The sequence below is a fragment of the Leucoraja erinacea genome, chromosome 6 (assembly GCF_028641065.1).
Source record: "Leucoraja erinacea ecotype New England chromosome 6, Leri_hhj_1, whole genome shotgun sequence".
In the NCBI taxonomy this organism is placed as follows: domain Eukaryota; kingdom Metazoa; phylum Chordata; class Chondrichthyes; order Rajiformes; family Rajidae; genus Leucoraja; species Leucoraja erinaceus.
The window spans coordinates 16,270,247-16,295,398 of record NC_073382.1 but is presented as its reverse complement, the minus strand read 5'-3'; the positions used below and the strand labels follow the sequence as shown (position 1 = coordinate 16,295,398).

Below are 25,152 nucleotides of genomic sequence, written 5' to 3'. Positions count from 1 at the left end.
TAATTTATTTTCACAGCTGAGCTGGAGGGAGGTGGGTGCAGGTTCCTCCACGCACCGGTCCAATTGGACGACATGTCCGTGTTGACGGCTGACGGAACCAATGGGCAGAGCTTACCCTCGTCCCACCCCCCCGTTGCCCCTCGCAGCGATTGGATGAGGTATCTCTGATTGACGGTTGCTGCAACCAATGGGCAAAGTGGACACTTGCCCCACCCCCGTTGCCCCACTGCGTGATTGGATGAGGGACGTCTAACTGATGGCTGTTGGGACCAATGAGTGGAGAGCCTTCTCGTCCCGACCCATCGCTCCAGGCCATGATTGGACGAACCTATGTGATTGACGGGCATCTACGACCAATGGGTGGAATACACAATCCCGTCCCGCCCCCATGCCCCTCGCCGTGATTGGTGGGCGATGCGGAGGCGGGGTTTCGCCGACGGTGGCCGGCGCGCGTCACGTGACCGGCGCGGGCGGCGGCGCGGGCGGAGCAGTCCCTGCCCGAGAGAGGGAATGGCGGAGTTCAGGGCGGCGGGCGGATGAGAGAGCGAGAGAGAGAGAGAGAGGCAAGCAAGCCGCTCGAGGGCGGAGAATGCGGGGGAACCGGCGCGGCTTTCGCTGAGATCGGGCGGGGCGGGCGAAGGCCGTCGCGCTCCGTGAGGGGAGCGAGCGAGCGAGCGAGCAGGGCCCGCGGCCTTTGTCTTCCAGCCGCCCCTCCGGACCGGAGCCAGCCCACTCTCCACCAAAGTTTACCCCTTCCCGCCGCCCTCTGATATATTTCGCCCGACTTTCAATCGATTAAAGGGGAGGAGCGTGCGGGTTCTACATCTGCCGACTTTTAAACGTTAAAGGGAAGTGGGTGGGTTAAAGGAAGTTGCTACCAATTTGGCCACTTTTAATAAGAGCCTTTCATTTTGCCGATTTATAATCGGTTAAAGGGTTTCCTGAGGCTAACATTGGACAGTTTTGGAGGTTCGGGCTCCATTGGCCCTTTGGTTACTTAAAGTGGAGGGGAAGGGGTGGTAGAGGGCAGGGAAGCCATGCGGGAGTATAAGGTGGTGGTGCTTGGAAGTGGGGGTGTGGGCAAGTCTGCCCTGACAGTGCAATTTGTGACGGGCACTTTCATTGAAAAGTATGACCCGACAATCGAGGACTTTTACCGCAAGGAGATCGAAGTGGACTCGTCACCATCGGTGTTGGAGATCCTTGACACGGCTGGCACTGAGCAGTTCGCCTCCATGCGGGACCTGTACATCAAGAATGGTCAGGGCTTCATCCTGGTCTACAGCTTGGTCAATCAGCAGTCGTTCCAGGACATCAGGCCCATGCGGGACCAGATCATCCGCGTCAAGCGCTACGAGAAGGTGCCCGTAATCCTAGTCGGCAACAAAGTGGATTTGGAGAGCGAGAGGGAAGTATCTTCGCTGGAGGGCCGAGCCCTGGCTGAGGAGTGGGGCTGCCCCTTCTTGGAGACGTCGGCCAAGAGCAAGACCATGGTGGATGAGCTATTTGCTGAAATCGTCAGGCAGATGAACTATGCAGCCCAGCCGGACAAGGACGACCAATGTTGTTCTTCCTGTGTGCTGCAGTGAAGACGATAAAGATACCTTGGGTGAGACCAGATTGAATCAGTCCTATTTGGGAGGACTACACCATCTCCTAACCTAAGAAACATCTAGATTATTTCATATTGCTGTTATAAGAAGACAAAGATATTCGACAAGAGTTTTATGACAAAATGAAATTAATCATCAATAGCTGCTCTTGCTGTGTACTGCAGTAAAGAAAGTAAAGCAGATGTCTGGCTGACACAGACTGAAACACCTTTATGTGCAGGACGTACACCTATTCAGCATGACAACTAGATTACATCACGTTGCTGTTGTGGGAGAGAAGATATCATCAAGAGCTTTAGTGGCCCTGCTCCTTCAATCTTATTTTGTTTGAACAAAAGCAAGGTTCTTGTAAAAAGAAAACAATTGGTGATGATTTGCATAAATTGCATTAGTTCTGACAGCATAAACCTAGAAGAACTGGACTGTTTCAAAGCATTGTGGGGGGGGGTGGGGGAAGCAATCAACAAGTTTTGCAGAAGCATAAGACTGAGGATTTGGGCCAGTGTTTTGGCTGTGTTTGTGCACTGCTTTTATAAAAACTTTTTTAACAAATAATTTGCTAACGAGATTGAAGCCCACACTTGACACGTCTGGCTAATCTCCTCTGATGCGATGCCAATAAGAAATTTAAATAATTTAGAGAGGAAGTAAGTCAACCGAAAGTTCTACTGCAAAACCAAAATGAGAGTAGAGACTTGTCAGATCTTGTCTTCTGCAGTGAAAGGGAAAACTGCCTTCTATGTGTCCTGCTTGGTGCATATGTGGAAGAGGCAACCGGCTACATATTGCTGCTCTTCAGAGAAGAAAGGGAGAAACCAGTGAACCTTTTTAACTCTTTAGAGCCAGGAGCATAATAATGCCATGAGACTATCAACGGGATTCCATCAGTGAGCACAAATTGTTCCTCGGTGCATTACGTTGAATGTTAACAAACAGTCCTGTAGTTTCATCATATATAAAGATGGATATTAAGTTGCTCTGTTAAAAGCCAGATGGAAGGGGAAACAAACAAATCGGTTGGTGATCCACCAAGATGAATGTGTCAAAGAGGAAGAAGAATATTTCAAATACTGTATGCTTTTTTAAAATTTTGTGGGCGGCACTTTGATGGTGGAAGCCATTCATTGTCATCCTGTGTGGATCTGCAGGGAACTGGGGAAGGGGGTTTCAGCTGGGTGGGGGAGAAAAGGTCTCTAATTTCTATCTTGCGCCGGGGAAGACCATCATTTGTTTCAAGATCAGCGCTATTCAAAATTTGGGTTGCAAAAAAAAGTAATTGGCTTTGTGCAGTTTAGAGATTTGGCTAATGGTGTTTTTAAATTGTGTGTTTTTATGTTGTCCTTCAAATGGTTTATAGAAAGAGAACATGAGAAATAATTTCCATCCCTCATAGCACAAGGTGGGGAAAAATGAATCTAAATCTGTTTTCTGTGTAGAATACTGGTGGACAGTTCAGGAAGATACATGAATGGGAAACTAGTAAACTGCTTGTAATGCAGAGAAATAAAAATATTAGTTTTTTGTGCAAGATGAAGAAGTTAGAATCCTGTGTCCAACGGTGGAAACAAGGTTTTTATACTGAGCTGGAGACAGAGACCCTTAGACAAACTGAATAATTTCCAGCAACTTATGTTGCCCAGGTCTGGGAGGTGGGAAGGAAACCTATTCTAAATGGCTGCCTGTGATTTGGATTGCAAAGGTGTGAGTGGCTGTCCTGCCGTGTGAAAAAGAGGAAGGGATGCCTCTTGCAGGTGAGGGCAAGGATGAGTTGCGGAGCACTGCCTGTGAGATTGGCAGAAATCTTCAGTTACATTTGGAAAATTGTGCTAAAGGGGGGCTGATGTCTCCCCTTCACACGAGTGACTACCACCTGCTTTCAGATGTGTTTTCAATAGGTATGGTGGTACGTGGAGCTCAAGGGGAATGTGTGTCCTAAGATCGCCTGTAACATGTTGGTAGTGTCTCAAAATTCCACAGCATCCAAGTAGAAATAACGTTCAAAAAATATGGGACTGCAGTCAATCCAGACAAATGTGATTCAGATTCTTGTATTGCACGTTGAGGAATAAATATGTTGCATTCGCTGCTTGATTCTGTAGAAATTGAAGCCTTTTTAATTGATCAAACATTACGGACTAGAAATGATTCCCCACAATTTCCTTTTTCCTAATCCAAAAGTGATAGAAATATATTTTCTTTTATGAATGGTGCTCAATACTTTAAGTATTATGGTGATTTTTTTTTAATGTTTTGAGCCAAGAATATGGTGTATGCATGGCTGAATACCAGATTGTTGCTAAAGTCTTACATTGAAGCATTCAGCTATAGTTAAAATTGCAGTAGTGGTGTTTTTCTTTCACTACTGTCTTATTTTGCTTTTAAATATGACTGTTGTTACAGGAGGATTTTATTTTTAATTTAATATGGCATTGCATAGAACCAGCACTTTGGAATCGTGAAGTTAGTTTTTCCAAAAGTTGATCCATACGGAGATGATGGTAACCAGAATCTCCGTAAAAGTTGCTACACCTGAATGAACAAAACATGTGTGTAGATTTGATACATCTCGTATTCAGCTTTTATTACAAGGTTTCCTGCAGAGTTCATTACTTGGTGGGTTTAAGGATGATGGGCAAGTGAAAATCCGAACAGGTTGCTGTGTGCACCAATGACAAGCAAAGCAGCTGGTTTCACTTCGATTTTTTTGTTTTTCCTATTCTGTTCTGATCCTTACTGGAAATGACTTCCTGTATCTTCAATGGTATATGATGGATTGTGTGATTTCGTGTTGGAAAAAAATAACTGCAAATTTTAAGTGCAGATTTATTTTACTGAATGAAAGGACATTTCTGCAAATTGGGATTGTTTATTTTTCATTTCTAGAATAATAAACTGAAGATGCAGTAAATGGGGATCCACTCTGTGACGTTTTTATAAAGGATGGTGGAAGCCTTGGCCTCATTTATGATGTATGGACATTTTTAAGCATTCAGAAATATAATTGGTTATTGGTATATCTCAGCTTAAGTTTACATTTTTTTTCAAACAGTGGCTTGCATTGTTTTTATTATTTACCTGAATTTTAATATGTATTTACAGTAATGCTTCATTTAATTTTAAATATTTCCCACCCCTTAAAACACCTGTGTATGGGCAACATTCTTTGCAATGTAGATAATTTAGTTGGTGCTGGCATGTTTTTAAACAGCTTAATAATGCTGGTTTGATTTAAACTTCGAAAACAGGTTTTATCTCTCACTTAAATGATGATTTAAAGAAATTTGCCTTCATATGCACAGTAGATTTACAGGTACGCATTGCAATTATGAAAATAGACAGTTTTTCAAAACTAGTGTTTACGGTCGTTGGATTCCAGGAAATGACTAACAAAATTACTTAATTGGGAGTTGGGAAGGGGAATGATTGGAGATTTTGTCTCTTGTCTGAACAATTGCCACAAGATATTTGCAGTTACCTCTCATTTGGTTGTAGTTTTCCTTGATGGGTCACCTCCCACATAGTATGCTAATGTCATTCTTTGATTGTTTACTTTCCACATTCCACCATTGGGGTTCATACTGTGGAGCTCCTCAAAGATTTGTGTAAAACCGGCCAGGTTTAAAAACAAAGGTAGACAAAAATGCTGGAAAAACTCAGCGGGTGAGGCAGCATTTATGGAGCGAAGGAATAGGTGACGTTTCGGGTCGAGACCCTTAAAAACAAAATCTGTTTTTAAGATGGATGACGATAAAGTAAATTGACTGGGAAATGAATTTTCTCACAATTCTGTGATGCACTGAGACAGACTTTCTTACTGATAATGTGGCATATTGGCCAGAACACATCCCTTTCAAACTCGATGAAATGCTGTTGTGCATTTGTCTTACTTTGGTCATTGAAAGTTGGAAACAAATCAATTTATTGAACACAAATACAAAATTACAGAAACCAGTTGATTTCAGTATTAAACTATAAAAATCTTGAGGATGAATAGATTAATGTGAAATATAATTACCTCACCAATGCAAGTCTTTTAATCAGCAGTTATTCTTTCAAGCTTATTGCAAGAGATTGATTACTTAGCTGATAAGTTGTTCCATTGAAAGAAGAACCGTGTTATCTAGTGCCTGATCACATGCTCCCAATGTCATGAAATGTTTACTAGAATATAAATCCCATTGTGTGATTGGTGTTGTGGCAAATGCTATCTATTATGTCAGCTTTACCAGAATTTTGATTGAATCAAATTCTGAAATACTTTTGGATTGTTCAGACTTGAATAATGTTTTGTGATATGAAACACAAGGACAATTGGACCAATATGTAAAGTGAAATTATTCTCCCATAAATGAAATATAACTGAATTCCTCATAGTACAGAAATAGCATCAAGCAGTCATTAATTATGAATTACTTTGAATATTTTCAAAACCTATAAATCTACTATTATATTTCAATTCTGTTCTGGCATGGATTGAAATCTTGGTGCTAGCTCACAGCTTAGTTAATGTCAAGAAAGATTCCCAAAGCCAAGTTGGACTAGATGTATTTAAAATGCTGATTGCTCTGATAGTTTTGCTGTTGAGCAACAAGAGCACTCCAAACATCTTCTGGATCTGAAAGCTCTCGTATACAGATGGTGTACACAGGTTAAACTAGTATTTAGTTGTATGGCGTGTATACTTAAGTTCTGTCATTGAAAATGTAACATTTATGATGACTGGATAAAAGGAGCTATTCATCAGTGTTTTTATTCCAATTTTGTCTTTCTATTTATTTTGTAAAGTTGGAACATTTGGAAACCGCAAGGTTTTCGCATAACCTGCTAACTGTGCATAAATGGAAAAGCCAGACATGTCAAAACCTCAAACTTAAATTATTTGTAATTACTTCCAATGTATGGATGTATTTGAACAAATGTAAGTATCTAGCCTGTGCTAGACCACTAACGTCTGCTGAATGAACAGTTCCCATTTCTATTTGTGCTTTTATGTTAGGGGCACATTCCATTGAATTTTCCCAAATTCCTGATCTTCATTATCAGTTGGTTTCCAAAAGTGGGGAGAAGAGTTGCTTTTTTAATAAGATTACCCTTTTATGGCTGTAAACTCCTGAGTACATCGACTCATTCTGCATTTCCTTCCTTGTTGGACACCTAAATATTGATCCAGTGAGCTATTACAGTCCTCTCCAAGTGGACTAAAACTGCACACTATTCAAACTGGTATCGCCAAGGCCAGTGGAGTTATTGCACAAATTTCTTCCATCGCCATTTTTGTAACTTGGCTATATATCGGCAGCTTCTATGCAAGAGACTGCTAATTGAGGAGCAAACACTAATGGCCAGGACACCAAGCAAGCTTCACCGCAATTATAGTAGTGCTTTAGATATTTTTATTCATCCATTTCTGTCTATCGTAACCCAACATTTTGTGATCAAGTGTTCGGAATGGTGCTTGAAATGGCAGATTCCATTCTGGAGAAGACCAAATAATAGCAACCCTCGTACACGACAGATATTCGGAATGCTTTACAAAAACTTCCTGTTCTTGGTCGAAAAGCTGCTTGATCATTTTTTAAAAGTGCAAATATTTTTCCTGCAACCTTTTTGGATTGGGTGCTGAAATTTTGTCAAAATCCTCACACACTTGCTTAAAAACAAAATTGGGCTAACATTGGACACTCTCAGTAAAAAGATACATTCTTGGAAGAACATCTTACTGTGAATTTGATGTGCCTAGGCACTAAACATTAATAGGCACAGCATTTTTAAAAAAATGTTTTGCTGTGCATGGTATCTGCATAATCAAATTTCTGACCGAAGCCATTTTGTGTATGTGGTCAAAATAATTGGAGATAATTGCAGCCATCCCAAGTTGACAGGAAGAAACCTTGTTTTTTCCAAACTCAATTCTAAAAGGTGGCTCTGTCAATACTAGAATATACAGTGTTTGGCTTAACTGTAAAGTAATCCTTCAATGTTGTGCTCCGAGGTATGAAATGTAGCCCTGTGGGTTGGCTGGATAATGTGCCATTTATATTAAGTGATGTGACAGCCTCAGTGTAATTAAACCATTGCATTAATAACCTGGCCAAAAGGGAACAATGTTTTCCAAAGAAAATGAGTCCAGTTCATTTAGGTGAGTAGACTAATTTAGAAATCTCAAATTTTCTTATTCAAACTCTACCATTAAATAGCTGAGAAGATTGCAGTTTTGACACGCATGTAGCTTTGTCACTTGTTTTGTTTTACCAATTCAGAACAGCTTTAGTGAAATGTTTGATTTTAATGTAGGGAAATATTTGCTGTTGTCCACAATAAAATGTGATTGCAGCCTTGGGTTACAGGAGCTACACTGCTGCTCAAATACAACAAGCACTTGGGTCCTACACACCCAATCACCTTATGCTTGTGTGTCCTGTTTGTGTTGCCCTCCCAGCAGTTGCTACTTGACCTGAATAATTTTAACGTCTACTGTTTTTTATTTCTGCCCTAGGGTTGGGAGTTGGCCCACTTGGTGTGGTAGATATTTGTTCTTAATTACTTACTGCCCATGTAAAAGTACCATTTCACCCTCACATTGAGGTTCACATGAGAGTATTATCCCACACTCTTCATTTAGTTTTGCAGTGTGAACCGTAATCTGGAGTGACTCAGCCAGTAAAAGTGACAGTGAAACATAATACTTTCACAAATTAAGAGTCACCCTAAAATAATGGGACAGGTCTGTGTTGTCACAGAAGAGTAAAGGTTTTCTTTGCCTAAGAAGCAATCGGTGCTGTTGGTGTTGGATTTGATGGAGTAATATTACTGCTCAAGTGCTGTTTTTGATGATTTTTTAAAAGGAATGTAGTTGAGGGAATTTTGCAAATGTGCAATTAAATCCCGGGGCCCCTTAAAATTGTGAAAGCAGACCCATTTCAGTAGTGTCACCAGCAAGGGACTAGATTCAGTGTCCATCCAAAATTCTGATTGCTATGTGTTATTGTACTACAAACATTAAAAACAAACCAATCTTCCAATTGGGTCCTTTTGATCTTTGTATGGTGTCTTGCTAATTGCATTTGTTTTTAATTTTGGCACTGCTGGGAGGTGGATAGAGAAAGTTGAGCTATTTCCTCGCTACCCCAGTAGCTACCAAAAAGCTCTTCTGTAAAAGCTTAATCCAACTTATTTACCTTAGTAAAGAATGTTGCCTTAACAGGACACAATGGTCTGGGTTCTGGTTTTAGCTAATAATGTATTGGAAAATTGTTTACTTTCTTGTTAAGATCAAGAAACCAAACCACCAATTGATATTATAAGAATCTATTGTATTATTTTCGCTTTACTGGTTTCCTGATGCTTTTTTTTTCCCTTAGTATTTCATTTGGTTAACATGAGTTTTAACACCAATATATAATATGCCGCTTCTCTGAAGCGAATGAAAACATAACCTTGTTGGCAGTTCGCTGCGGAGCACTAACACAATTGAATACTTAATGGCACCATTTTTACCAGGTGTTGACTGTGCTTTGGCCTTGTTTCCGAATTAAGCAAGAAGTGTAAATATAATTTGATGCAAACATGTCAACTGTATTTGGATTTAAATTATTTTAACAAAATTAAATTTTATTTAATGAAATCTAACCCGTCTTGTGCCTTAATGATTAGGTTATTATATATGAATATTTTTGTGTATGACAGATATCAAGAAGAAGTGAGTAGAGCAAAGTGGCTGAACTCCATTTTTAAATAGACACGTTTTTTTAACCTTTTTTAATATAGTTGTGCTGATTGTGGGAAGAACGATACATATTTTGTATGTGTGGCTTGTAAGGGTGGAAGCAATGTTGGGGATTCTTAGATGGCCAAGCAGAATCTGGGGAGAGGAGATTTCAGCCAGTGACCTTTCATCAGAACATACACTATGTGACCACTGCATATTTTGTGTCACTTCCACTGATTTCCAACATTTTCAGGGGTTTTTTTGTGTTAAGTTGAAGTTTAATATAGAAGTTCCAAGGCTGAAGCTGCCTCAAAGCATCATGTATGCTTCCCTCCACAGATGCTGCCTGACCTGCTGAGTATCTCCAGCAATTTATTTTGGTTGTAGTAAACAACAAATGCTTGCCTGTATATTCTTTGAGGCGTTAGATTTATTCAGGAGATAGGGAATCAAAAATTGAGCAACAAACAGCAAGTGTTTGCCTATATTGTGAAGTGTTTGCCTCTGGTCTGCTCGTGAAAGCACTTGGGAGCTGATGTGTTCCAAGTCTCGACTGCCATGAACTATTCATCTGGCAAGTATGACATTGAAACAGTTGAGGGTTGCGAGCAGAAATGGGAATTCCTATGTCCAGGACTGAAAGATGTACCAACTTCTTTCCAGGTGGATTGGAAGACAGGACCCTGCTGGTGAAATTAAATACACTACCTACTCATAGATACATTAGTGGGTGGTATAAAATATCAAAATGTCAGGGTCTGGTCTGAGATGAACCTTTAGCTTGTGCTTGTATTTGGTTCCAACTCACTTTCTGGTCTTCAGAACATTTTGAAAATCTGATTTGACGGGTGAATTATTTTGCCTACCCCATTTTTAACCAAGTTTATTTTGCCATTCGCCCATGTGTCTCATTGTGTTTCTGTGTCTGATTAGTTCCGGGGAAATATTAAGAATAATAAACTACTGAAAGAACTCGGTGGGTCAAGCAACATTTGTGAAGGGTGAGGGATGATTGTTTGGTGCCATTGACCTTACAGCCAGATGAATGTTTGGAGAGAAGATAGCCGTTATGTAGAAGTGCGAAAGGCAGGTAATGAGAAGGAGTAATGATGGGCAGACGGAGCCAGGTTGGGCGGGGTAAGTGTTGGACAGAGCCTGGGGAGATGGAACATTTTACTGTGAAAATAGGCTGTTCCTGTGGAATGTGAACATGTGGATAAAATGTTATCTGGAATTTAACGGTGCCCTCCATAATGTTTGGGACAAAGACATTTATTTATTTGACTGTACGCCACAATTTGAGATTTGTAATAGGAAAAATCACATGAGGTTAAAGTGCACTTTGTCAGATTTAAATAAAGACCATTTTTATCCATTTTAGTTTCACCATGTAGAAATTACAGCAGTGTTTATACATAGTCCCCCCCCCTCCCAATTTCAGAGCACCATAATGTTTGGGACACAGCAATGTCATGTGAATAAAAGTAGTCATGTCTAGTATTTTGTTGCATACCCTTAGAATGCAATGACTGCTTGAAGTCTGCGGTTCATGGGCATCACCAGTTGCTGGGTGTCTTCTCTGCTGATGCTGTGCCCGGCTTGTATTGCAGCCATCTTAAGCTTATGCTTGTTTTGGGCTAGTACCCTTCAGTTTTCTCTTCAGCATATAAAACACATGCCCAAATGGGTTCAGCTCGGGTGGCAACTCGAGAATTAACCATTTTTTACCTTTTGGAAAAACTCCTTTGTTGCTTTATCAGTATGTTTGGGATCATTCGCTTGCTGTAGAATGAACTGCCAGCCAATGAGTTTTGAGGCATTTGTTTGAATTTGAGCAGATAGGATGTGTCTACACATTTCAGATTTCATTATGCTACTACCATCCGCAGTTGTATCATCATTAAAGATAAGTAAGCCAGTACCTTCAGCAGCCATACATGCCCAGGCCATAAAACCCCCACCACCATGTTTCACAGATGAGATGGTTTGCTTTGGAACTTGGGCAGTTCCTTCTCTCCTCCATATTTTGCTCTTGCCACCACTCTGATAGAAGTTAATCTTCGTCTCATCTGTCCACAAGACTTTTTGTGAGCCACGTTTTGGCTTGTTTCTCATTCTCACAATGGCTTCTTTGACTTTCATTGGCACAAACAGCAATAAAAGTTCCAACGGTGATGGAATGACTGGAGGAAAGACTAGGAACCTGAGGGGCAACTTTGTTACCCAAAGGGTGGTGAATGATTGGAACAAGCTGCTGAAGGAGGTAGTTGTGGCAGGTATTATCGCAATGTTTAAGAAACATTTAGATGGGCGTATTGGATAGGTTGTATTTAGAAGGATATGCGCCAAACACAGGCAGGTGAGACTAATGTCGATGGGACATGTTGGTTGGCATGGGCAAGTCTGGCTGAAGGGCCTATTTCCACTCTCGATGACTATTCCCTTTTAAAACCAACTTCTTTGACTCGGTTTTTTTAAATAACACACAAGTTCCCATACAGTCCTTAGGAACCAATCTTGGCTGATGGTGCAAAAAGAAAGCGAGCTGTTGGTGAAACTCAGCAGGTCAGGCAGCATCTGTGGAGGAAACTGAACTGTTGACCTTTCCGGTCGAGATGCATCATCTCAACGTCCAACTTCAGTGCTGTGAAGGGTCTTGACCTGAAACATCAGCTGTCCATTCCCCTCCACAAATGCTGCCTGACCTACTGAGTTTCTCCAGCACCTCTTTTTGTTTTTGTCCTAGATTCCAGCATCGAGAGTGCCTCTTGCTTCCATTTGGCTGATCGTGCCCCTGTTGTGGGCAAATGTTGCCAAGTTAAAGGCGCAAAGTTTTGGACGAACTGAAACTGATCAGGGAAGTCTCTAAATAGCTGTGGTCACAAACCTGTAAATGAACTGAGTCAGTGGTGGATTGAACAGAGCATTGTAGTCGGATATGCACCTGTGTCAAATAGGAATAGGATGCCAAGGGTGCAAACGTTTTCTAATGTCTTATTGTGCATGTGGCTAATTGTTCAAGTAACTTGATGCATTTACTGAGCCACCTAGTGAGCTGTTGGAGTTTAGACTTTAGTATCTTGTGAGGTCATTCTGAACAAGTTTTTAGTTTTGGGTGAACTATCCATGTAATTACAATGATAATGTAGATTAACATATGATGAGCATTTGACACCACTGGGCCTGTACTTGCTGGAGTTTAGAAGAATGAGGGGGGGATCTCATTGAAACGTACAAAATAGTAAAAGGCTTGTACAGAATGGATGTGGAGAGGATGTTTCTACTCGTGGGAGAGTCTAAGAATAGAGGTCATAGCCTCAGAATTAAAGGATTTTTTTTAGTATGGAGATGAGGAGGAATGTCTTTAGTCGGAGGGTGGTGACTCTGGAATTCTTTGCCACAGAAACCTTTGGAGGCCGTCTTATTTAAGGCAGAGATAGATAGATTCTGGATTATTACGGGTGTCTGGGTTTATGGGGAGAAGGCAGGAGAACGGGGTTAGGAGCGAGAGAGAGAGAGAGAGATAGATCAGCAATGATTGAATGGGCCGAAGGCTTGATGGGCCGAATGGCCTGATTCTGTTTCAATCACATGATCTTATGTTAACAGCAAAGTACTTAGAAGATTTCTTGATGTTGCTGTCAATTAATAATAGCACAGGTCGTTAGGACAGCAGTAATGACTTTTTATTACCAATTTAACTTGCCATACCTAAAGTTCACTTAATGTAACTTGTAGGTATGATATTTGATTTTCAAACAGAATCATCTCCACTAATTAAGTGTGCATTAAGCTAATCTATCACAGATTGTTGACATGACCTATCCTGTCTTCGACTAGAGGGCAGGCTATCAGATTCAGATTCAGAATCAATTTTAATTGTCATTGTCAGTGTACAGTACAGAAACAACGAAATGCATTTAGCATCTCCCTGGAAGAGCGACATAGCAAATGATTTGAATAAATAATAATAAGTGTCCGGGGGGGGGGGTGGTGATTGGCAGTCACCGAGGTACGTTGTTTAGTAGAGTGACAGCCGCCGGGAAGAAGCTGTTCCTCGACCTGCTGGTTCAGCAACGGAGAGACCTGTAGCGCCTCCCAGATGGTAGGAGGGTAAACAGTCCATGGTTGGGGTGAGAGCAGTCCTTGGCGATGCTGAGCCCTCCGCAGACAGCACTTGCTTTGGACAGACTCAATGGAGGGGAGCGAGGAACCGGTGATGCGTTGGGCAATTTTCACCACCCTCTGCAATGCCTTCCGGTCGGAGACAGAGCAGTTGCCATACCATACTGTGATGCAGTTGGTAAGGATGCTCTCGATGGTGCAGCGGTAGAAGTTCACCAGGATCTGAGGAGACAGATGGACCTTCTTCAGTCTCCTCAGGAAGAAGAGACGCTGATGAGCCTTCTTGATCAGAGTAGAGGTATTGTGGGTCCAAGAGAGGTCATCGGAAATGTTGACTCCCAGGAACCTGAAGCTAGAAACACGTTCCACCTCCGTCCCGTTAATGTGGATGGGGGTGTGCGTGCCGCCTCTGGACTTCCTGAAGTCTACAATGAGCTCCTTGGTCTTCTTGGAGTTGAGGGCGAGGTTGTTGTCAGCGCACCATGCTGCTAAGTGCTGGACCTCCTCCCTGTAGGCCAGCTCATCGTTGTTGCTGATAAGGCCAATCACCGTTGTATCATCTGCATACTTGATGATGGTGTTAGTACCATGTACAGGTGTGCAGTCATGGGTGAAGAGGGAGTAGAGGAGGGGGCTCAGCACACAGCCCTGTGGAACGCCGGTGTTCAGGGTGAGGGTTGAAGAGGTGTGCTTGTCTAACCTCACAGACTGGAGTCTGTTGGTTAGAAAGTCCAGTATCCAGTTGCAGAGGGAGGAGTCGATGCCCAGGTTACCGAGTTTGGTGATCAGTTTTGATGGTATAATGGTGTTGAATGCTGAGCTGTAATCGATGAACAGCATTCTTACGTAAGTGTCTCTGTTGTCGAGGTGGGAGAGGGCGGAGTGAAGTGCCGTTGAGATGGCATCCTCCGTACTCCTGTTCTTGCGGTAGGCAAACTGATAGGGATCCAGTGTGGGGGGTAGGCAGCTTTTGAGGTGTGCCAGGACCAGCCTCTCGAAGCACTTGGTGATGATGGGGGTAAGTGCAACTGGGCGGAAGTCGTTGAGGCTTGCCGCAGTGGAGTGTTTTGGCACTGGCACGATGGAGGTGGTTTTAAGGCAAGTGGGTATTATGGCTAGACTGGGTATTATGTAATGAGGAAGCATTAGTTAGTGGTCTTGCGCAAGGCCCCTTAATATGGTGGAATTCTGCATTAGGATAGAGAATTACACGGTTAATTCAAAGACTATGGATCTGAACTTGAATAAAGGAGACTTTGAAGGTATGAGACGGGAATTGGCTGGGATAGACTGGCAAATTATACTTAAAGGGTTGACAGTGGAGATGCAATGGCAAAGATTTAAAGACCGCATAGAAGTACTCCAGAAATTGTTCGTCCCTGTCTAGCAAAAAAATAAAACGGGGAAGGCGGCTCAACCGTGGCTGAGGAGGGAAGTCAAGGATAGTGTTAAAGCCAAGGAAGAGCCATATAAATTGGCCAGAAGAAGCAGCAAATCAGAGGACTTGGAGAAATTTAGTAGGACAAAAGTGTTAATTACAAGGGGGGAAAAAGAGCATGAAAGAAAGCTTGCGGGGAATATAAAAACTGACTAGAAGTTTCTATAGGTATTAAAGATTAGTGAAGACTAATGTAGGTCCCTTATAGTCAGAGGCAGGTGAATTTATAATGAGAAACAAGGAAATGGCAGAACAGTTAAACGAGTATTTGGGTTCTGTCCTCACTGAGAAAGACACAAACAATCTCCTGGAAATACGAGGGGACCAAGGATCTAGTGGGAGGGAGGAACTGAAGGGAATCCACAATAGTCAGAAAATGGTGTTGGGTAAACCATTGGGACTGAAGGCAGATACCTCCCATGGGCCCGATGTTCTGCATCCCAGAGTACTCAAGGAGGTGGCCCTAGAAATCGTGGATGCATTGGTGATCATTTTCCAATGTTCTCTTTGACTGGATCAGTTCCTGTGGGCTGGAGGGTAGCCAATGTAACTCCACTTTTTAAGAAAGGAGGGAGAGAGAGAAAAGGCGGAATTATAGATCAGTTAGCTTTACATCAGTAGTGGGGACGATGTTCAAATCGGATATTAGAGATGTTTATAGCAGTGTATTTGGAAAGCAGTGACGGGATTGGTCAAAGTCAGCATGGATTTATGAAGGGGAAATCATGCTTGACTAATCTTTTGGAATTTTTTGAGGATGTAACAAGTAGAATGGATAAGGGAGAGCCAGTGGATGTGGTGTATCTGGGCTTTCAAAAAGTCTTTGACAAGATCTCACAGAAGCGATTAGTGTGCACAATTAGAGCATAAAATTAGAACAAATTAGAAAAATAATCTGGTCTCACTATGCACAGATTGAGTGCTCAATGGCAAATGCACTTCAAAGTACCTGCGTGCAAATTGTTTAGAGAGCTTTCGGAGTCGTGACGGGTACGACATAATTTTTTGTTCCTTCTGTGCTTTATGAACGGTAACTCTGAAAAGCAACCCTGCTCCCCCACTTCCCTGTCTGCTGAAACACAGCTGATTTGCAATTGCTCACATATTTGCCATCTTCCTTTGACATTGGGGAACTGAGTTTAGTTTTGTTTATAGTTTGGCAATACAGTATGGCTACAGGCTCTTCGGCGCACTGAGTCCAAAGCTGACTATTGATCACGCGTTCATACTAGTTCTATGTTATCCCCCTTTCTCATTAACCCCCTACACACTAGGGGCAATATACAGAGGCCAATTAGTCTACAAATCCACACGCTGGAGAAAACTAGAGCACCCAGATGTAACCCACATGATCACAGGGAGAACATGCAAACTCCACACAGATGGCACCCGAGGATGGGATCAAACCTGGGACTTCGGCACTGTGAGGCATTGTGCCACCCTGAGTTGTTTGGAAACAGAACAGCAGTTGCCAGAGTACAATTTTCACCAGTTTATGTCCTGTCTACTCTCAATGTCGGCTGTAACTACATCTTCTACCCTACTTCACTGCCCATGTGTCTGTCCAGTTCCATCACCCACATCTATACGCCTCTCTCTCCATCTATCTAAAGCCGCCTTACACCTCCCCCTCCTCACCTTTGTATGTCTCCACTCTTCCTTTCAACACACACCACACCCAACCCATCATCATCACTCTTGCCCTTCAAGTCAATGAAGTGTCTTGGTCACGCAGTCACTGATTCAACATAGGAAATGAATGAAGTAGCCAATTTGCATGGAGTCACCTATAACAAACAGCAACATATCAATCAGATGTGTTTTAATTATACTTGAGGTAAATGTTGGCCTCAATAATTTGCTTGCTTTCTCTCTTACAACCTGAACGGAGTGCACAGGGTCTGTCTCGCATCACCCATGCAACAGTGAACTGTTGGAGGAACTCAATGGTCCAAGCAGCAACTCTGGAGGCAATGGGATGTACTGGCCTTGCTGCACTTTCAGTCCCAATGCAGGGTCTTGATCCAAGACACCCACCATTCTGCTTCCTCCACATATGCTGCCTGACCCGCTGAGTACCCCCAGCAGCTCTTTTTTGTTTTCGTTTTGCATCAGTTCTGTGACTTTTGGGATTGTCCTTGGGATGCAGACACTTCAGTTCCTTTGTGTTATGGAGTGAAAGTTGCTGGTATGTGGTTTATTTCATGAGAGGGCAGCTATTGCACGCTCACACAGGCTACATAGTTGGATCGTGACGGGGGAGGGGGGGGGGAGGGGATCCTGATGGGAAAGTTCTGCTGAAATGGACCCAGATATGACAAGTAAAATCATTTTTTGTTAGAATTGTGGAGAAAGAATTAAGGGAAGTGGGTTTGTGAGGGGAAATGCACAGTGCAGTTGGACTGACTGCTTTGATGCATAAATTGTAGTGTCCTCAATAGTTTGTCTCCCCATTTGCTTACCAGCTAATGATGTATATGACATTGTCTAAGTCTTCTTTGTTATGTCTTAACTTTGATGTCTCCTCTCCAACATCAAATGCTCCCAATGGAGCAACTCTAGAAATTTGAGGCTTTGACCTAAATTGTACTTTTGCTTCTCTGTGCCTCTTGTAGTCCACCATAGTTTTTAGAACATAGAAAATCAGAGGAATAGGCCCTTCAGTACATAATGTACTGAACATAATGCCAAGGTCAACTAATCTCATGGAGGGAAGGTAGACAAAAATTCTGGAGAAACTCAGCAGGTGAGGCAGGCAGCATCTATGGAGAAGGAATAGGCGACGTTTCAGGTCGAGACCCTTCTTCAGAGGGAAGGATGAGTTCTGGTCCAAAAGCTGGAACTTTGGGCCACGTTCTATTTTGAGGAAGAAAAAACACTTGAGAAATGAATGTCGTGGATGCATCCATATCTGACAAACAGGATATTTCACATCTCCATCAGCAGTGGGCAGCACGGTGGCGCAGTGGTAGAGTTGCTGCCTTACAGCGCTAGGGACCCAGGTTTGATCCTGATTACGGGTGCTGTTCATACAGAGTTTGGACGTTCCCCCCCCCCCCCCCCCCCATCACCGAATGGGCATTTCCAGGTGTTTAGGTATCTTCCTACATTCCAAAGACACTGGTTTGTAGGTTAAATGGCTTTGGTAGGAATTGTAAATTGTCTGTAGTCTGTGGGATTGTGCTAGTGCACAGGGATAGCTGGGCGGCACAAATTTGGTGGGCCAAAGAGCCTGTATCTGTAAACAAAACTAAAGATATCCATCAAAACAACGATAACAAAATAGAGAATTACGTGGGAGAATGTACATTTTAATTAAGCAAAAGAAAACGGTATAATATATCTGAATTTGGAAAATGGTTAAATATATTGTAACAGGTGGTATTTTATTGCAGTATTTGGATTTTGTACTTTAGGAACAGCTTTTGTGACTCTACAGGCTGGAGAGTAGGAGCAGCATCCTGTGTGTTTATGAGAATGCATCGACAGCAGTTACAAGGAGTTTGAGAAAGCTATAAAATTGAACTATTTAATCAAGTTCAAAGATGGCTGTGCTGAGAGAAGGGCGCATCTACTGAAAGTACAGAGTATGAAATTCCTCACATACCACATCTCACGATAAGCTTTTAAGGGAAAATTGGATTCTGCCCGCAGGCGAATGTCTCCACACTGACTCACTGCACCAGAGCTTCATTCCCATCGTACGGTCTGTGCAGCTTAAATCTAACTGCAACTTTTGATGACTGTTTCAAAAGAAAATGGGAGAAAGGAAAACTCAATTTGCAATTCGTTCACACTATCACCACCTTCACATGTTGCCAGTGCCCTTTTCCCATTGAAGATCAAGTTCAAGTGAGTTGATTGTCATGTGTCCCTGATAGGACAATGAAATTCTTGCTTTGCTTCAGCACAACAGAACATAGTAGGCATTGACTATAAAACACATGAATAAATAAACTGATCAAGTGCAAATAACAGATAATGGATTATTAATGTTCACAGTTTTGTCCGAGCCAGGTTTAATAGCCTGATGGCTGTGGGGAAGTAGCTATTCCTGAACCTGGTCGTTGCAGCTGGTTGTTGTCACCGTTCTAATCCAGAAAATGTGACCAATTTGTGCACTTCAAGATTCCACAAGATTCAGTTAACTTTTCCGTAATTGGTTGAGATAGAGATAGATTATAGCCAGAACCTTAGATGGACTAGTGTGTAGAAAGGACTGCAGATGCTGGTTTATACCAAAGATAGACAGAGTGCTGAAGTGACTCAGTGGGTCAGTCAGCATCTCTGGAGAACTGAACGGTCCTGACCCAAAATGTCACCCATCCTTTTTCTCGAGAGGTGCTGCCTGACCCACTAAGTTATTCCAGCACTTTGTGTCTATCTTCAGATGAAGTCTCAGCTCTTTCTAAAAAAAGTGACGTTAGCTCTCGTGTGTCCATGTAAGAGGTACAGAGAGCCATGGCTTTATCTGAGATGTCAAACTATATTTGTTTTATTCCTAGTTCCTGCTTCGGGAGGGTTTGCCTTTCGATGAGGACTTGCATTGATTGCTGATTAGAGTGGCAGAACATGCAGTGTATCCCAAACTAATGTTAATGTCCTGTTAATTTGGGGGTTATGCAAAAGAATTTCACTGAGCTGGGCATACGTGACAATAAAAAATCATTGAATTGAATTAACCTTCACTACTAGACCTTCACCGAGCTGAAAACCAGCTGTTGTGAATCTTCAGTACAAACCCAGAGGAGCAGCCATCGTGTGGGTTTGGACACCAACTCTTTCACAAATTGTGGCATGAAGTTATTTATCAAACTGCCTATATTCTCTTTTTTTCTTCTTAATCTATGTTGAATACAAGTTGAATTCCTAGCCCTGTCGGAAGCATCATCTCCACAGGTTGTGGTCACCTGTCCTGGGGTGATGTGGTGTCAGGTGATCCCTGTGCCTATCGGGATCCCTGTGACGTTGAAGGCACTTGACATTGCATCTTGCTACAGATTAAATTGCCACCTTTTGTTTGCTTGTAACTGAGAAACCACAAGCCGGCCTGTCATTCGAGCCTTTTACCATTTTCAACCACAGTAAGCAGCCCTTCATTACAAAACACTTAGGCTCTGAGTTTGGTTCAATTTACTCCGACCCTTGTTCGCAGAATGCTCAGCACAAAGTGATCATGTGCCCCGAATGGATGTAAGGGCAGCGTGAATCTTTTGTGTTGTACGACTCCTGTTACAGATTTTGAACAGATGTAGGAAGATTGTGGAGCAGGGGCGGCTCCCACACTGCACCTGTCTCCCGGGTTATATCCTGACTGCGGGTGCTGTCTGTACGGAGTTTGTACGTTCTGCCTGTGACCAAAGGCTTTCACTGGGTGCGCTGGTTTCCTCCCACACTTCAAAGACGTACAAATTTGTAGGTTAATTGGCTTCTATAAATTGTAAAATTTCCCTTGTGTGTAGGATAGCACTAGTGTACTGGGTGATTGGTGATTGGCCTGTTTCCGCGCTGTTTCTCTAAAGTAAAGAAACGGCAGCAGACTGAAGGATGTGATTATCAAGTCCCTTATACAAAGCTGTCAAAATTGCAGGCTGTTCAATATGATCTCTACACCAACTGCACCCTTCAGTCAGAGGGTGATGAATTTGTGGAATTCTTTGCCAATGAAGGCTGTGGAGGCAAAGTCAGTGGATATATTTAAGGCAGAGAGAGATAGATACATTCTTGATTAGTACGGGTGTCAGAGGTTATGGGGAGAAGGCAAGAAAATGGGGTTAGGAGGGAGGGAGGGAGGGATGGATCAGCCATGATTGAATGGCAGAGTAGACTAAATGGGCCGAATGGCCTAATTATGCTAACACATGATCTTATGATGCTATGTTGAATAAAAATACTAATGATCGACTCTGGGTTGAGCACAAGTAAACTGTTCACACTCGCCCGTGATCAACTTGTGAATCCCATACAGGCTCCAATGAAAGGTTTTGAGCGTATATGCATCCTGTGCTTCCTCTCCATGTGCCCCTGACTCCTGGTTTGTCATCTTTTTGTTGAGTGAGGAGTAATTTTGTCTTCCTGCATTGATGCCCAGTGCACGGCCTCTGACGGTGGGGAACATTTGGGCGCGAGAGTTAAGTGATGCTTGTGACTTCTTCAGGGTTTGGCCATTTAGGGTTGATGAGGCTAAATCTCTTCACTGCTATCCTTCAACCCACCAAATCTGATCCGATCATAACTACACCAACACAAATTCCACATTAATCCCGTTGTTTTATTCTCTCCATATTCCTATCAACTCCCCCAGATTCTACCAGTCACCCACACCCCAGTGAGAATTTTCAGTGGCCAATTAACCTACCGACCCACATGTCTTTGTGATGTGGGAGAAAACTGGAGAGCCCAGGGGCAACATAGAAATCTAGAAAATAGGTGCAGGAGTAGGCCATTCGGCCCTTCGACTCTGCACTGCCATTCAATATGATCATGGCTGATCATCCAAGTCAGTATCCTGTACCTGCCTTCTCGCCATACCCCCTGATCCCTTTAGCCACAAGGGCCACATCTAACTCCCTCTTAAAAATAGCCAATGAACTGGCCTCAACTACCTTCTATGGCAGAGAATTCCAGAGATTCACCACTCTCTGTGTGAAAAATGTTTTTCTCATCTCAGTCCTAAAAGATTTTCCCCTTATCCTTAAACTGTGACCCCTTGTTCTGGACTTCCCCCAGCATCCGGAACAATCTTCCTGCATCTAGCCTGTCCAAACCCTTAAGAATTTTGTAAGTTTCTATAAGATCCCCCTTCAGTCTTCTAAATTCTAGCGAGTACAAGCCGAGTCTATCCAGTCTTTCTTCATATGAAAGTCCTGACATCCCAGGAATCAGTCTGGCGAACCTTCTCTGTACTCCCTCTATGGCAAGAATGTCTTTCCTCAGATTAGGAGACCAAAACTGTACGTAATACTCCAGGTGTGGTCGCACCAAGACCCTGTACAACTGCAGTTGAACCTCCCAGCTCCTATACTCAAATCCTTTTGCTATGAATGCTAACATACCATTTGCTTTCTTCACTGCCTGCTGCACCTGCATGCCTACTTTCAATGACTGGTGTACCCAGGTCTCGCTGCATCTCCCCTTTTCCTAATCGGCCACAATTCAGATAATAGTCTACTTTCCTCTTTTTGCCACCAAAGTGGATAACCTCACGTGGTCATGGGTAGAACATGTAAATTACACATAGACAGCACCCGAGGTCAGGATTGGCCTTTCTGGAATGATTACATGGGACATGTGCCAGGTTATCCCAATCCCTACCCAGTGCCAGTGACATGAAATCATGGCGACAACCACAACAGTGTCGACGTGTTCTATGTGACCCAGTCCTTTGTTCAAACAAAACAGTTCTGCGGAAATTAACACTGTCTGTTATAATAACCACCCGATCTTAACTAAAGGGGAAGTTTGAGACGTTGAGTATTGACCAGTTCCTGTATTGTAGTGGGTAAGGTTGCACATCCTCCCACAGAGCAGCCAAGTCACAGATATAAGGGACTTTCTCTGCTGCTGTGAATTATGGGAGCAGTGGACCTCCATGGCTAAGTGACTGTATCTGAACGCAAGCTCCTCCACCACTTACAGATTCTGCTGAGGATTTGCAGCTCGAGCCAATGCTCTGATAAGGGGTCTTCACTCTGAGACTTTCACTTATCCTCTCCACATATGCTGCCTGACCTGCTGAATGTTTCCAGCATTTTCTGTTTGTATTTCAAATTTACAACATCTGCAGTTTCCTTTCGATTTTCAATTCTGTTGTACCTTTTTTTTTTAAGATGATATTCGATTACATCACAAATAAATGACTGTATCAGCTAATGTTGCCATAAGCTGTACTTGCATTTAACAAAATCAGACATTTGTTTCTACAACAAACTCTGAGTTGCAAACTCTTTAAAAGCACTTAAATGTTGTCATAAGGTGGCACAGCTGCTGGAGCTACTGCCTCACAACTCCAGAGACCCTGGTTCAATCCTCACCTTGAGGGTTTTCTCCTCGTAACTGCGTGGGCTCCTGCCACGTGCTTTATGCCCCTGTCCCATTTAGGAAACCTGAACGGAAACCTCTGGAGACCCAAGGTTTCCGTGTGGTTCCCGAAGGTTGCAGGTGGTTGCCGGAGGTTGTAGGTAGTGGAAGCAGGTAGGGAGACTGACAAAAACCTCCGGGAACCGCACTGAAACCTTGGGTGGGGCGCAAAGTCCCCAGAGGTTTCCATTCAGGTTTCCTAAGTGGGACAGGGGCATATGTTTCCTCCCATGTGCCAAGGGCAAGGATCAGTGGGTTAATTGGCCACTGTAACTTTCCCTGCATGTCGCTGTGAATGGGAGAATCCTCTCAATCAATCAATCAATTTTATTTATATAACATATTTAAAAACAACTCACGTTGACCAAAGTGCTTCACATCAGTGCAGATACTGATGTGTTACATACAACGGGAGACAGACCTAACAATACATACATAAACTGTTTACAGTGACCCCTCAGAGGGCCTCAAAAATTCTAGGGAGTAGAAATAGGTTTTGAGCCTCGATTTAAAGGAGTCGATGGTGGGGGCATTTCTGATGAGGAGCGGGATGCCAATCCACATTCTAGGTGCTGCAACCGCAAAAGCGCGGTCACCCCTGAGCTTAAACCTAGACCGCGGGATAGTCAGTAGCCCCAAGTCAGCCGATCTGAGGAACCTGGAGGTAGAATGGTGGGTTAGAAGATTTTTATATATAGGAGGGGGCAAGCCCAATAAGGGCTTTGTATACGAATAAGAGGAGCTTGAAGTTGATCCTATACCGTACTGGGAGCCAGTGGAGAGAGGCCAGGATCGGGATGATGTGATCCCTTTCACGGGTACCCGTCAGAAGTCTTGCTGCGGCATTTTGAACCAATTGCAGGCGGGACAGGGATGATTGGCTGATGCCAGTGTATAGGGAGTTGCTGTAGTCAAGGCGGGAGGAGATGAATGCGTGGATGATCTTTTCAAGGTCGTCGAATTGGAGGAATGGTTTAATTTTAGCTATGGTTCGAAGCTGGAAGAAACTAGCTTTTACCACAGAGTTGACTTGCTTGTCAAGCTTTAATGCCGATCAAATATCACGCCGAGGCTTTTGACGTGCGGTTTGACTAAGGAGGTTCGGCTTCCAAGGCTGCCTGTTATCGTTTTGATGGAGTCGGAGGGACCGAGTTGGATGACCTCAGACTTGCTCTCGTTTAACATATAACATATAACATATAACAATTACAGCACGGAAACAGGCCATCTCGGCCCTACAAGTCCATGCCGAACAAATTTTTTTCCCCTTAGTCCCACCTGTCTGCACTCGTACCATAACCCTCCATTCCCTTCTCATCCATATGCCTATCCAATTTATTTTTAAATGATACCAATGAACCTGCCTCCACCACTTCCACTGGGAGCTCATTCCACACCGCCACCACTCTCTGCGTAAAGAAGTTCCCCCTCATTACCCCTAAACTTCTGTCCCTTAATTCTGAAGTCATGTCCTCTTGTTTGAATCTTCCCTATTCTCAAAGGGAAAAGCTTGTCCACATCAACTCTGTCTATCCCTCTCATCATTTTAAAGACCTCTATCAGGTCCCCCCTTAACCTTCTGCGCTCCAGAGAATAAAGACCTAACTTATTCAACCTATCTCTGTAACTTAGTTGTTGAAACCCAGGCAACATTCTAGTAAATCTCCTCTGTACTCTCTCTATTTTGTTGACATCCTTCCGATAATTGGGCAACCAAAATTGTACACCATACTCCAGATTTGGTCTCACCAATGCCTTGTACAATTTTAACATTACATCCCAGCTTCTATACTCAATGCTCTGATTTATAAAGGCTAGCATACCAAAAGCTTTCTTTACCACCCTATCTACATGAGATTCCACCTTCAGGGAACTATGCACGGTTATACCCAGATCCCTCTTAGTTGGAGGAAGTTCTGCACCATCCAACATTTTATGTTTCACTCCCTGGGGGAGTTGATGGGAATGTGGGGAGAATTCAATGGATCGGTGTAAATAATTAGGGCTGCACAGCTGGTGGAGCTGCTGCCTCATGGTGCCAGAGACTTGGGTTCAATCCTAAACTTGGGTTCTATCAGTGCGGAGTTTCCACCTCTCCATGTAACCACGTGGGTTACCCCCAGATGCTCTGGTTTCCAAGACGTGCAGGTTTGTGCGTTAATTAGCTTAGTGTTGGGGAATGGGTGAGA

At 43.0% G+C, this 25,152-nt stretch overlaps 1 protein-coding gene across 1 annotated transcript; it reads left to right on the top strand.

Annotated features, from left to right (window-relative positions):
• The first annotated feature begins 465 nt into the window (after positions 1–465).
• LOC129697944 (ras-related protein Rap-2a) lies at positions 466–9,237 on the top strand. Its single transcript, XM_055636676.1, has one exon. It carries the CDS (start codon positions 1,038–1,040, stop codon positions 1,587–1,589), a length of 552 nt encoding a protein of 183 aa, XP_055492651.1. The 5' UTR covers positions 466–1,037; the 3' UTR covers positions 1,590–9,237.
• The last annotated feature ends 15,915 nt before the right edge of the window (positions 9,238–25,152 follow it).